This window comes from Vicugna pacos, chromosome 18, assembly GCF_048564905.1.
Source record: "Vicugna pacos chromosome 18, VicPac4, whole genome shotgun sequence".
NCBI classification, from domain to species: domain Eukaryota; kingdom Metazoa; phylum Chordata; class Mammalia; order Artiodactyla; family Camelidae; genus Vicugna; species Vicugna pacos.
In genome coordinates, this window is record NC_133004.1 from 22,529,047 (window position 1) to 22,542,079 (window position 13,033).

The 13,033-nt window shown below is 45.3% G+C and overlaps 1 protein-coding gene across 2 annotated transcripts in view; it reads right to left on the minus strand.

Annotated features, from left to right (window-relative positions):
• Positions 1 to 13,024, minus strand: part of ANKS3 (ankyrin repeat and sterile alpha motif domain containing 3) — a 25,579-nt gene extending 12,555 nt beyond the window's left edge. For both annotated transcript variants that reach the window (XM_072942610.1, XM_072942609.1), the window contains exons 1-5: positions 12,790 to 13,024; positions 9,849 to 10,239; positions 7,269 to 7,467; positions 6,951 to 7,072; positions 5,808 to 5,889 (exon numbers count right to left, since the gene is read on the minus strand). In XM_072942610.1, the coding sequence (XP_072798711.1) occupies positions 5,808 to 5,889; positions 6,951 to 7,072; positions 7,269 to 7,467; positions 9,849 to 10,018 (573 nt within the window). In that variant the 5' untranslated portion in view covers positions 10,019 to 10,239; positions 12,790 to 13,024. The remainder of the gene's footprint in view (positions 1 to 5,807; positions 5,890 to 6,950; positions 7,073 to 7,268; positions 7,468 to 9,848; positions 10,240 to 12,789) is intronic.
• Between the last annotated feature and the right edge of the window lie 9 nt (positions 13,025 to 13,033).

A 13,033-nucleotide genomic window follows, 5' to 3' on the forward strand; every position in this document is an offset into this window, starting at 1 on the left:
CATTTTAAAAAATAATAAATAAACCTGATTACCTCCCTCCACCAAAAAAATGTTACAAGGATAAATTATGTACAACACAGAGAATACAGCCAAAATTTTATAATAACTATAAATGGAGTATAACCTTTAAAAATTGTGAATCACTATGTTGTACACCTATAATGTAAAATATTATACATCAATTATACCTCCAAAAAAATTTTTTTAAGTACAAACTTCCAGTTGAAAGATAAGTAGAAACTAGGATGTAATGTACAACATGATGACTATAGTTAACACTGATGTGTGTCATCTAGGAAAGTTATTAAGAGTAAATCCAAAGAGTTCTCATCACAAGGAAATAACATATAGAGTTTTTAAAACTGAAGTACAGTTTGATTTACAATGTATGGTGTATATCATAGTGATTCAGTTATACATATATATATATATATTCTTTTTCATTGTAGGTTACTACAAGCCATTGAATATATAGGAGGACCTTGTTTATTTTATATACAGTAGTGTGTATCTGCAAATCGCCAACTCCCATTTTATCCCTTCCCATCTCCTTTCCCTGGTAACCATAAGATTGTTTTCTGTTCTGTAGATGAGTTCATAGTGTCCTTTTTTTCCTTTTTTTTTTGGATTCCACATATAAGTGATACATGGTATTTTCCTTTCTCTTTCTGGCTTCACTTAGTATGATAATCTCTAGGTCCACCCATGTTGCTGCAAATGGCATTACTTCATTCTTTTTTGTGGCTGAGCAGTATATATATGCCACATCTTCTTTAGTCAATCATCTGTCAATGAACACTTAGGTTGCTTCCATATCTCAGCTATTGTAAACAGTGCTACTGTGAACACTCGGGTGCATGTATGTTTTCAAATTAGTTTTCTCTGGATATATGCCTGGAGTGGGATTGCTGGATCATATGGTAACTCTGCATTTAGTTTTTTAAGGAATCTCCATGCTGGTTTCCATAAAGGCTGCACCAAATTACATTCCCACCAGCAGTGTAGGAGGGTTCCTTTTTCGCCACACCTCCAGCATTTATTGCTTGTGGACTTTTTCATGGCAGCCATTCTAACTGCTGTGAGCTGATACCTCATTGTAGTTTTGATTTGCCTTTCTCTGATAATTAGCGGTATTGAGCATTTTTTCATGTGTTTATTGGCCATTTGTATGTCTTCACTGAAGAATTGTTTGCTTAGGTCTTCTGCCCATTTTTCACTGGGTTGTTTGCTTTTTGTTACCAAGTTATATGAGCTGTTTCTGTATTCTGGAAATTAAGCCCTTGTCAGTCGCATGGTTTGCAAATATTTTCTCCTAGTCCGTAGGTTATCTTTTCATTTTGTTTATAGTTTCCTTTGCTGTGCAAAGGCTTGTAAGTTTAATTAGGTCCTATTTGTTTATTTTTGCTTTTATTTCTACTGCTTGGGTCAACTGCCCTAGGAGAACACTGCTACACTTTGTATCAGAGCATGTTTTGCCCATGTTCTCTTCTGGGGGGTTTATGGTGTCTTGTCTTATGTTTAAGTCTTTAAACCATTTTGAGTTTATTTTTGTGTATGGTGTGAGGGAGTGTTCTAGCTTCATTTATGTATATGTGGCTGTCCAGTTTTTCCAACACCACCTGCTGAAGAGACTGTCTTTTCTCCACTGTATATTCTTGCTTCCTTTATTGAAGATTAAATGACCATAGGTGTGCAGGTTTCTTTCTGGGCTCTCTATTCTGTTCCATTGATCCATGTGTCTGTTTTTGTGCCAATATCACTCTGTATTCATTGCTGTAGCTCTGTAGTAGTCTCTGAAGTCTGTATATATAGAGATTTGTATCTGTATGAGACGATGGAGGAAACTCAACTTACTGTGGCAAGCATTTCACAATATACTTAGGTCAAATAATTATGCTGTACACACCAAACTTAAACAGTGATGTATGTCAATCTTATCTCAATAAAACTGGAAAAAAAAAAAAGATAATTTCTAGTTTCAGTTTGATAGAAGGACCCAAAGGTTTCAGCCAGAACAAACAAAACCATCTTTACTGAAGGATTTTAAGTAGTATTTATTTTTAAGCCTGGAAGACTTCAACTTAAGATGATACTAAAGGGGGGGGGCAGTAACACGATTCCTTAGTAAGAAATGAGGGAGAAAACAGAACTGATGACAAGAAGGTCCCTGAGGAAGGAAATATTAGCATTTCTGTCTATTTATCCTTTAATTTTTTTCTATTTTTCTTCCCATTTTATAAGGTACATCATTTATTACTAGAGAAGAACATGATGAGAATTCATTTTAACTGACAGGAAAGTGGGACACAGAGGTGTGAGACCATGGACTGGCGCAGCGGGGGCGCACTCCCTGTGAGGAGGCCACAGCACCCACCCTCAGCTCCCTTCTAGGAGAGTTTCAGCCCACCCTGCCCCAACTGAGCTTGAGGCCTGGTCCCCCTGGGACGAGGCAGATGGGGTGCGCAGGAAGCAGCCACAGCCCCTTCCTCCCCTGGGAAGAGCATGGGCGTCCGGCCTTATCCAGTTCATCTCACACATGGAGCCTGGCTCTGGGGCCGGGTCAGGGGCCCACTCCACCCCTCTGGCTCCCTGGGGTCCACCCACGACTGAGCACAGGAAATCTGCAGGGAATGAGGAGCACCCACACTGGGCTAGCCAGGCGGCCTCCCAGAACTGAACACCTTAGCCCATTAGCCACACGCTCCAAGCCGTGCCTGTCGGCCCCTCAGCCTGAAAGCGACCCCCTAGAACTGACCAACACCTCCACTCCTGATGAGTGTGCTGGAGTAAGGGCTCACTGTTGATTCCCTGAGTTTGATACTGTATGTGATGATGAAAGAGGAAATCCTTGTTTTAAGAAATATATACTAAAGTATTTAGGGGGAAAAGGGCATTATGTCAGCAACTCACTTTCAAATGGTTCTAAAAACATAATATGTATATAAGTAGAAACTAAGAAAGAAAATGAAGTGTAATGCTAACATCTGGGAAATCTAGTGAAGGTACACACATTCTTTATACTATTTTGTAACATTTAAGTCTGAACTTATTTCAAAATTTTAAATTCAGAAAATTTTCCAAAAGAAATCCAGTATGATTTGTTTTCCCTCCATACAAGGCGCCCACACACCATCTCAGACCGCTCGGGGAGTAAAGGCACCAAATGAGGACGTAACCTGTATGGGAGACCAATGCTGTGAAGGCTCTGATTTTCTAATACTCTAGTAGTTTTTAAAAGGAGAGTGTAACTGTCCTTCTGATGTCCAGTTCTACCTAGAGGTTATGCTTTCACAGTCTAGGCTCCTATCCATCGACCTTTACCTTGTGCCATGTCTCAAGGAGGCCGAGTATGTGTGAGTGAAATTACTTTCAAAGAAAATTATTTTCAGAAAAGGAAGTCCAGATGGCCAATAAATACATGAAAAGATGCTCAACCTCACCAGAAATCAGGGGAAGGTAAAAATCAACAGGAGACCACTCATCTGACACCACGTTCCAGGGATTCGGAGAGTACAGGAAATGAGTGCTATGTAAAATACCATCAGAAGAGTATGAGCTGGGACACCTATGGAGGAGAGCAAGGTGTACACTCTCATGAAGATGCACCCACCCTACACACCCACAATTCTGTGCTGAAGAACACAACCTGACCTCCTGAAGAAATGCCCTGGAGGACAGATAAAAAATGCCAATTGCAGCACTGTTAGGAATGGTAAAATGGAAACAACTCAAGTGTCTGCTGAAAGAAAAATGGAAAATATACTGTATTCCTACATTCAATAAATACAGAGCTGATAAATGAGTGAACTCATCTATAGGTACTGCACTTTACTGAATGACATGTACAGTCATTATATAAATATATCACTTATGTAAATCTTGAAGATATATAAAACAAGTCTATGTATTGTTTAAGGACACACAGCATGCGATGAAAGTATAAAGTGAGGATAAATCTTAGCAAGTTTCTCCTAGGGCAGTCTACCCAGGCAATAGAAATAAGAACAAAAATAAACAAATGGAACCTAGTTAAACTCATAAGCTTTTGCACACCAAAGGAAATCATAAGCAAAACAAAATGACAACCTATGGAATGGAGAAAATATTTGCAAATGATGCGACTGACAAAGGCTTGATTTCCAGAATATATAAACAGCTCATACAACTTAATAACAACCCAATCAAAAAATAGGCAGAAGACCTAAACAAGCAATTCTCTAATGAAGACATACAAATGGCCAACAGGCAAATGAAAAAATGCTCAATATCACTAATTATCAGAGAAATGCAAATCAAAACTAGAATGAAGTATCACCTCACACCAGTCAGAATGGCCAACATTCAGAAGTCCATTAATGATAAATGCTGGAGATGGTGTGAAGCAAAGGGAACCCTCCTACACTGCTGGTGGAAATGTAGTTCGGTGCAGCCATTCTGGAAAATAGCATGGAGATTCCTCAAAAAATTAAAAATAGACTTACCATATGATCCAGTAACCACACTCCTGGGCATATATCCAGAGGGAACTCTAATTTGAAAAGATACATGCACCCCAATGTTCACAGCAGCACTATTTACAATAGCCAAGATATGGAAGCAACTTAAATGTCCACTGACAGATGACTGGATAAAAAAGTTGTGGTATAGTTATACAATGGAATACTACTCAGCCATAAAAAAGAATACAATAATGCCATTTGCAGCATGGATGGACCCAGAGATTGTCATTCTAAGTGAAGTAAGCCAGAAAGAGAAAGAATAATACCATATGAGATCACTGATATGTGGAATTAAAAATAAATAAATAAAAGGAAAAAAAGGACACTATGAACTCACCTACAGAACAGAAACAGAATTGCAAATATAGCAAACAATTTTATGGTTACCAGGGAAAGGAGGTGGGAAGGGATAAACTTGACAGAGGGCAAGAGAGCTCTCTGGGGTCCCTTTTAGAAGAGCACTAATCCCTTTTATAAGGACCCTCCAACTTACTCTTTGGATGGCAATTTGGCAACATCCATGTTAAAGCTATATTTAGGCTACATCCAAAATTCCCACCTTTAGTACCGAACTGTATAGACATGGCCACACTTGTGTGGAGATGTTTGTGCACAGATACTCCGCACAGCACCGTGCATGATAGCAAACATGACCTGAGTCTATCTGCAGACCACTATGAAACAAACTGACTCATCCCTACAAGGGAACTGACTGGATTAACTATGGCATGGACTATACATGGAATACCGTACAAGGGTAAGATGTCTAGGGCATATTAAGTGATTTCTCAGAAGCTGCAGGGCAAATACACAGTAGAACCCCACTCTGCTCAAAACAAAACGCCATGTGTTTGCAGGTATATACAGAAATACTTTCTAAGCAGAAAACCCCCCTGAGTGTCTCTTTATCAACCAAGGGGGCATGTTGGGGAGGAACAGGGGTGGCTGGGGAAGGAAGGAAGAGCTCTGCCTTCTTATTCTACATACATTTTTTTAAGCGATGGATGATGAGTGCTATTTACTTTTTAAAAGTATTTTTCCATACCTTTCAAATAATTGTATTTTCAAAATTCAAAAAAAAATTTTTCAAAAAGGAATAGATATCTATATTTACTCACCTCTGTATCCCTAATGCCTAAGCACCATTCACTACTTGGCATCAATAGATACTCAAGGAAATATACTGAATAAATGGATGAAGAGCAGTTATTTCCATGCAGGAGCAAATTCTGTTATAGTTTATACTTCAGTGATACGATTCCTCACTTGATTTGACTAAATTATAAGGTAATAAACAGGGTCACTTACATGATTCAGAAAATACTGCACAATTATCTCATGTCCAGCAGCAGCTGCTTCCATCAAAGGGGTAAATCCATTTATCGGCTCCCTGCAAGATCGAGACTACAGTCATATCGGTGGCAGAGAGTTCTTCCAGGCAGAAGTAATCTGTCTCCCATCCTTGCTCCTTCTAAACTGTCTCCACCTGCTACCGCCTGAATCTCCACTTAATCACAAGCAAAAAGCAGCTGTCACCCTTCCTGGCTCACAGACAGCTAGTGCCTCCTATCCACCTATCCAGAGTTCAACACCCTCCAGGAACTCTCCCCAAGGCTCCAGGGCTGACAAGCCACCCTGCCCTTACTACACCTAGTGTCTGAGGCTTGTTTTTTGTGCTTGGTTACAGTTAACTCAGCCCGGTCTTCAGAGTGCCTCCCAGTCTTCACTTGCTTCAGATCCAGAAGATAAGAATCAAGCTAACTACTGTTTTTATCTGTTCTAAGACCCACAGTTTTCACATTTTGGCATCACTAAAGTCAGAACGTCAAAAAACGAGTAGCACTTTAATCAGCAGCATTTTTTTCTTTCTTAGGGGCACATGGCCCTACAGTGTGGTACAACAGATGACACCAGCTAGGGCAGTGGCAGGTGGATGCTGTGTTGGTACGTGCTTTGTTTGCTGAAAGAGGATTATTCATCAAGACATGCTTTAGACAAAAATGCTATTTCCAGCTTATAAAACTCGTGACCGTTTTCAAAGCATCGCCTCATCTGAGACACACAGAAGGCAAGAAAGAGAAAGGATTTAGCACTTAACGCATGTCAATTCAGTGTCACTTGCTAAGTCAGGCCCCTGGCACACAATAGGACGTGTGATCCTTCTGACAGATCTCTGACACAGGTACTTATGTCCTGTTTTCAGATAAAGAAATGAGGCACAGAGAGCTTCATGGACTGCACAGAGTATCACCTGACAGGTGCATGGAAAAGCCAGGATGATCTCTGTGCCTCCACGTCTGGGTGGGACTGTCCCCTCCACCCCTTTGTCCTGATCTGTCAAACCGAGGTAGGGGCACCCTGCACTCTGGCCTTAGCTGCCTTGTCAGTTGCCCTCCTCAGAGTCAGACGTGATTGCCCCTCTCCTCAGGCCACTTAAGACCTGGTAATCACCTCACATTGGCGTTCGCTCCACTGTCCAAAAGGAACTTGACCATCTGCTGGTGCCCGGCGCTGGTGCAGTGGAAGAGGGCCGTCCAGCCCTGAATGTCCTTCATTTCTAGCTCAGCACCTTGCTTCAAGAGAACACAGAATGCTCGTTACGGCACTGTCTCCTCTGCGTGGGGCGGGCGCCCTCCAGGCTGTCACGCTGGAAGAATGGAAGTGATTATATGCGCACACGCATGCTCACACTGTGGCCTGCAGTGGTTCACGTCTCTGCAGAGCGGCCGGGGGCCCTCGGGTTTCTGGCCTGAGCCTCTTGTAGCTCACCTGGAGGAGGAAATAGGCGATGCTCTCGTTGCCACAGCTGGAAGCCAGCATCAGCGGAGTCTGCCCTTCCGGGGTCGGCACATTCACACTCACCCCTGCCTCGAGCAGCAGGTGCACGATGGTATCGTGTCCAATGTAGGAGGCATACATCAGCGGGGTCCAGCCACCACCATTCTTCTTATTCAAATCTAACTCTCTCCTAAACAAACGCAAGACATGCTAGACCTGCCAGCCATCTCACATGGGAGGTGTACCCAAGCCGGTGGCGAGGCCAGGCCAGGAGAAAGAGCTGGAAGGGCAGACAGGAAGCAGCACCCGCCAGCCCAGGTGTCACGGGGGAGAGGAGATGGCTATATTTGCTGTGCAACTGCCTCTGCAAACACCTTTGAGTGTGTCTGCCTCCTCTGACTGCTGGTTCCCATCTGTGCCCTCCTCCTATCCCAAGGCTGCAATTCTCTTCTTTCTTCCCACCAGCTACATAGATAGTTCCCAGCCAAGGGCGATTTTGCCCTCCAGGGGACAGTTGGCAGGGCCTGGAGACATTTTTGGTTGTCACAACTGGGAAGGAAAAGTGACTGGCATCTAGTGGGTGGAGGCCAGGGATGGGCTCAACGCCCTACAGTGCACAGGATGGCCCCACAACACAGAATGACCTGGCTCGGGCTGTCAGGAGTGCTCACACCCTACAGTGCACAGGACGGCCCCACAACACAGAATGACCTGGCTCGGGCTGTCAGGAGTGCTGACAGCCCACAGTACACAGGACAGCCTCACAACACAGAATGACCTGGCTCGGGCTGTCAGGAGTGCTCACACCCTACAGTGCACAGGACGGCCCCACAACACAGAATGACCTGGCTCAGGCTGTCAGGAGTGCTGAGGCTAAGAAACGCTGACCTGGAGCCTTGACCACCTTCCACCAACAGACCAGAGTCTGTGAGTCTGGTGCAAAGGGGAGAGGAAAGAGAAGGGACTCAGATAACGGACAAGTCCCACTGAAAATGATTTCTCCTTTGCCCTCCACCATATAGAAACATTCTTGGAAAATCCGTGACCAAAAAATCCTACCTTCCTCACTGATTTCCATTACAATTCAGGAAAAAAAAAATGTGGGTTCCCCAACTAAGAGTCTGGGATCAGGGTACAGAAATAGCAACCCTCTCCAGAAGCATCCTACCTGGTTCAGGCCCCAGCCTTTCCTCTTCCACAGTCCTAGCCTCCAGCGGAGTTACCAAGTGACAACTGACCCCCACAGTTCAGGCCTGTTCCAGGTACGCACACTAAGCAACATTAGACATTTATTTTCCATCTGCTAGCATGTTCTACACTGCTGTTGGCACTGGCCCACACAACCATTCTACAGGGCCTGACTCCACGCTGCAGGGGCTGCCACTGGCTGGGAGAGCCGCATGGAGACCAGTTCATCCTCACTGCACCAACTCCACTGGTGGGACACAATTCCATGTGAACACAGAGAAGCCCACCCCTTGGCAGAGCACCTCTGGGGCTCTTACATGCCCCCTTCAGCCGAATCCTCCCTTCTGATGTGTCCAGCCCCTCCCCGGGTCCCAAGTGTGTGCTCACTGTGCACCAGCGTCCACTACCACAATCAGAACACAAATGCTGCCCCTCACCTTTGCAGAGCCATTCTGGACTGTGGGTTTTACTACACACCCAAAGGCTTAACTGCCTGAGAATGCCAAAGGAGCAGGGCTACAGGTGGTGACCCTGTCAGGGGTATGGGCTGCCTGCACATCCACTTGGTACAGGGGTACCAAGTGCACCTCTACTCAACTGGCCAGATATTTGTAAGTGATGGCTATGACCTAGGAACCAGAAACGGGGCTTCTACGAGGCTGTGCTTTGGCTCCCCAGAATGGAACTAGAAAAGGCCCAGGTAGGTATGAACGTAGGTTGTTTCTCCAAGTTACTAATGAGATGGTGACAGTGAGCACAAAGTGTAGTGGACAAAAGTGGGTGGAGATGAGAAGGCTGATCCCTTTTCAAAAATTACACTGAGCATCAAAAGTGTACTCTGAATAAGAAGGAGCTAAGGGCCACTGCCGAGGGCCACTGCCATTGTAGCAGGACATAGCATGCACATAAGAGCTGTAAAAACGGCTTATGGGTGGTTAGTGCAGTCCTCCAGGGGAGAGAAACCTCACCTCCTCCTCCACGGCAGAAGTCAGAGGGGAGAGGAGGTGTGAGGGATTAAAATGACCCCTCTGGGAAAAGAAGGCTGGAGGGCATTGCTTTCCATCTTTATTTTTGTTTTGTTTCTCTGAGCATTTCTGTATTTAGGGAAAACCATAAAACTACCCTGGTTAAAGTTAAGCCTGAAATGAAGTTTCTAGCCTAAATGAAAAAAAGTTTAAGGCATCTTTTTCTTCCTAGGAATCAAAACAGCCTTCCTCATTGGCGTCTGGCATAAATTGTCATTGACAACTGGCCAAGAGGGGCAGCCATTATTCTATCCACGTGTTAAGAGGCCCCGCTGGCTCTGACTGGTGGCTCTACCTGGGATCTGAACCACGGGGCTCAAAACTCCGAGGAGGAGGAATGTTTGCCAAGATCTCTTACCGCTGCACGCATTCCTTCACCACCTCATACTGGCCGATGGAAGCCGCCGTGTGAAGATCCAGAGGGACGGCCAGCTCCTCCCGGCTGACCTGCGCCCCCCGCCCGTGCCACATGGACAGGCTGTGGTTCAGGAGCTCTGGCTCGCTGGCTTCGTCGCTGAGCTCCGACATCGCTGTGGAGGGAGGCGCAGGGGTTGGGTAGGTCTCTCCTTCCTGGCTGTCCAGGGAGTGAAACAGGATGGTCACACTCCTGACTGTAGCGGGCAGCTACGTCACTGCCCTAGTGGGGCTGCCCAATGTAGCCAACTCCTGGGGCTGATGAGACTGCTTCCTTTCCTTAGATACTTTACGGTTGGGGCAGCTCCATCATGCTAAAACAGGTGAGCTTGTCACTAGGCAGAAAAAGAGGAACGCATATCATGAGTCATAAACTGTGGCGTATAGTTTCCTTCATCAATCCCCAGGACCGGTGTTCTAGAAAGGGAATCCTCCGGGAACTCAAGGAGCCTCACAACCTCTTGGATGGGCAGTAAAGAAAAGGTAATTGGGTCAGTGGACTAAATCAGCTCTTAGGTGTGGTGGGAAAGAATCCTGGATTTGGAATTAGATCAAAATTTAGCATCTCCAACCTAGGTCCTCACTGTCTAATGGGGACATAGTATCTCAAAGGGCTACTATTAAAAACATGGGAGATAATAACCTATAATGAAAATATATATATATATATGTACACGAGAGACTAACACAACATTGTATATCAACTATACTTCAATAAAAACATTTTTAATTAAAAAAATGGAAGAATGGATAAACAAACAGTGGCACATTCATACAAGGGAATGCTACTCAGCCATGAGCAGAAGGAATGAACAGCTGATACACACAACACATGAATGAATTTCAAACGCACTGTGCGAAGTGGAAGAAGCCAGACTCAAATGCTGCCTTCTGTATGATTCCATTTATAGGACTTTCTAGAAAAGATAGAACTAAAGGGTGGAGGACAGATCAGTGATAGTAGGGGCTCAGGGTGGGGGAACCACAATGGTATAAGAGGCAGTTTGGGGGTGATGGACTTGTTCTGTATCTCATTTGGTGGATACATGACTCTACCTATTCATCAAAATTCATAGACCTGAACATCAAAATGAGTTACTTCTATTGTACATAAATTTTAAAAACAAATTTTGAAAAAAATGAAAACAACAGCATAGAAACCAGGATGTTCAGTGAAGGCTAATTGACTAGGAATCCACCTATGACCCCCTTGAAAGTGGAATGAGAGAGACTGGTAAATTTGTGGGGTGACACTTTCCTTGAGATGGAACAACAAGCACTAGGATGAAGAGCACTTCATTCTGGGAATACTAAGCAATCAAGCCCAAGTCATCAGCTGCCTAGTAGAACCCTTAGTCCAGAATGCGACACATTTATCTGACACATTTTGGACATCTGTCTCCTATTCTACTCTGGGTGGGAAAGAACAAGGATGCAAGGGCAGAAAAGGAAGAGAAGGAGAAAACAAAGAAAGCCACATCCAGTTCAGACAGCCTGAAGGTTCGAGAGTGACTCACAGGTGCTATCAGCACCTCAGTCTCTCCTAAAGAAGGCTTCCAAGCCCCAGGTGACAGCCAAGATGGCCAAACGACAAACAAGCCACCAATCAGTGGGATAAAGAATCTGTTCTATTACTACATGTAAAACAGATAAACAACAAGGACCTACTGTACAGCACAGGGAACTATATTCAATTTCTTATAATGAGCTGTAATAGAAAAGAAATTGAAAAAATATATATTTATGTATATATGTATAACTGAATGGCTTTGCTGTACACCTGAAACATTGTAAATCAACTATATTTCAATAAAAAATAAGAATTACAAAAAAAGAAAAAAGAAAATGTGTTAGCCCTTGGCCAGAATATTTGTATATGTGAGGGATCCTGTAGTTCAGTGCAAAGCTCTCCTTCCTGAAACCACCTCCCACACTGGCAGGGCCTGAGATCAACCAGCTTTCTCACTTTGCAGGGGGGAACCCCTAACCTGAACAGTCCTGGTGGCCACAGAACCTTGACAGGAATCCAAACAAGCTGAGTGTCAGTTCAGCTCCCCTTTTAATACACCCCTCAAGTCTTCTTTGGGTGTATCTCTTCTACTCCGAATTCCTCCTCGATGATGGGGCCCATATTATCTCTTTCATTGGAGGCTCACTTGTCTGACACTCTGCAGAGCTATGAGGGGCAATCAGAACCAGACTCCCACTCAAGGGGCCCATGGAGGGAGAACGCAGATGCCAAGGACCCAGGAAGCTGTTACTTCCTTTATCACGTGCCACGTGCCAGACGCTCTTCAATGATGGGTATTCGTTATGAACAAAATGATAATGTTCACGCACGCACATATCACGGTATACTTGTAGAAAATGTCTTTTGCATATCGCTACAGAACTTATCTTCAGGAAGAGGCACTAGGAATTCGATCTTTTAATTTCCATTCTACCTTTGTGTTCTGACCGTTCTATAAAACGCAAATTATCCGTTACTTTTAAAATAAACAAAAAAATTAAACTTAAAAATAAAAATGACATCGGTGGTCGACAGTCACTCCCCCAGGGAGGAGTTCTGTAAAAGCCCGAGGGCACCCCGTCCCGCCCCTGGGCGTGGGCCTTCCCCGGGGACCGGAGTATTTTCCCAACCTCGTTCTCAGGCCCCGGGGAGGGTAACCTAGGGAACCACCCGAGCACCTACGGCACTGACGTCCCTTGGCGCCTCCTCCCAGTAACCCTACACTGCACGTGGCTTTCTGCTCCCAGCTCCTCAGCCGCAAAGCGGAAGCTCGGAGTCGTAAATTCACGCGGCGAGCCAGCCGCACGGCTGGGACGCCCCGGGGGCGGGCAGCAGGTGCCGGCACCAAGCGGGGCCGGGCCGCCGCGGAGCCTACCTGCGCTGGGCCTCAGGCCCCAGGCCGCCCTGGGGCGCCGCCAACGCCGCCAGGCCGTGGCCGCTTGCCGCTGCGCTCCCTCAGCCGTGCCCGCCCGGGCTCCCTCCGCGCGGGCCGTCGCCACAGCGCGCGACCCCACGGCCCCGCTCCCGCCCCGGAAGTGGTTGTGGGAGGCGCGGAGCACGCCGGGACGCTCGCAGGTCCCCGGGGTTGCTCCCGGCGCTGTGGAATTAGTTTGTCCCGC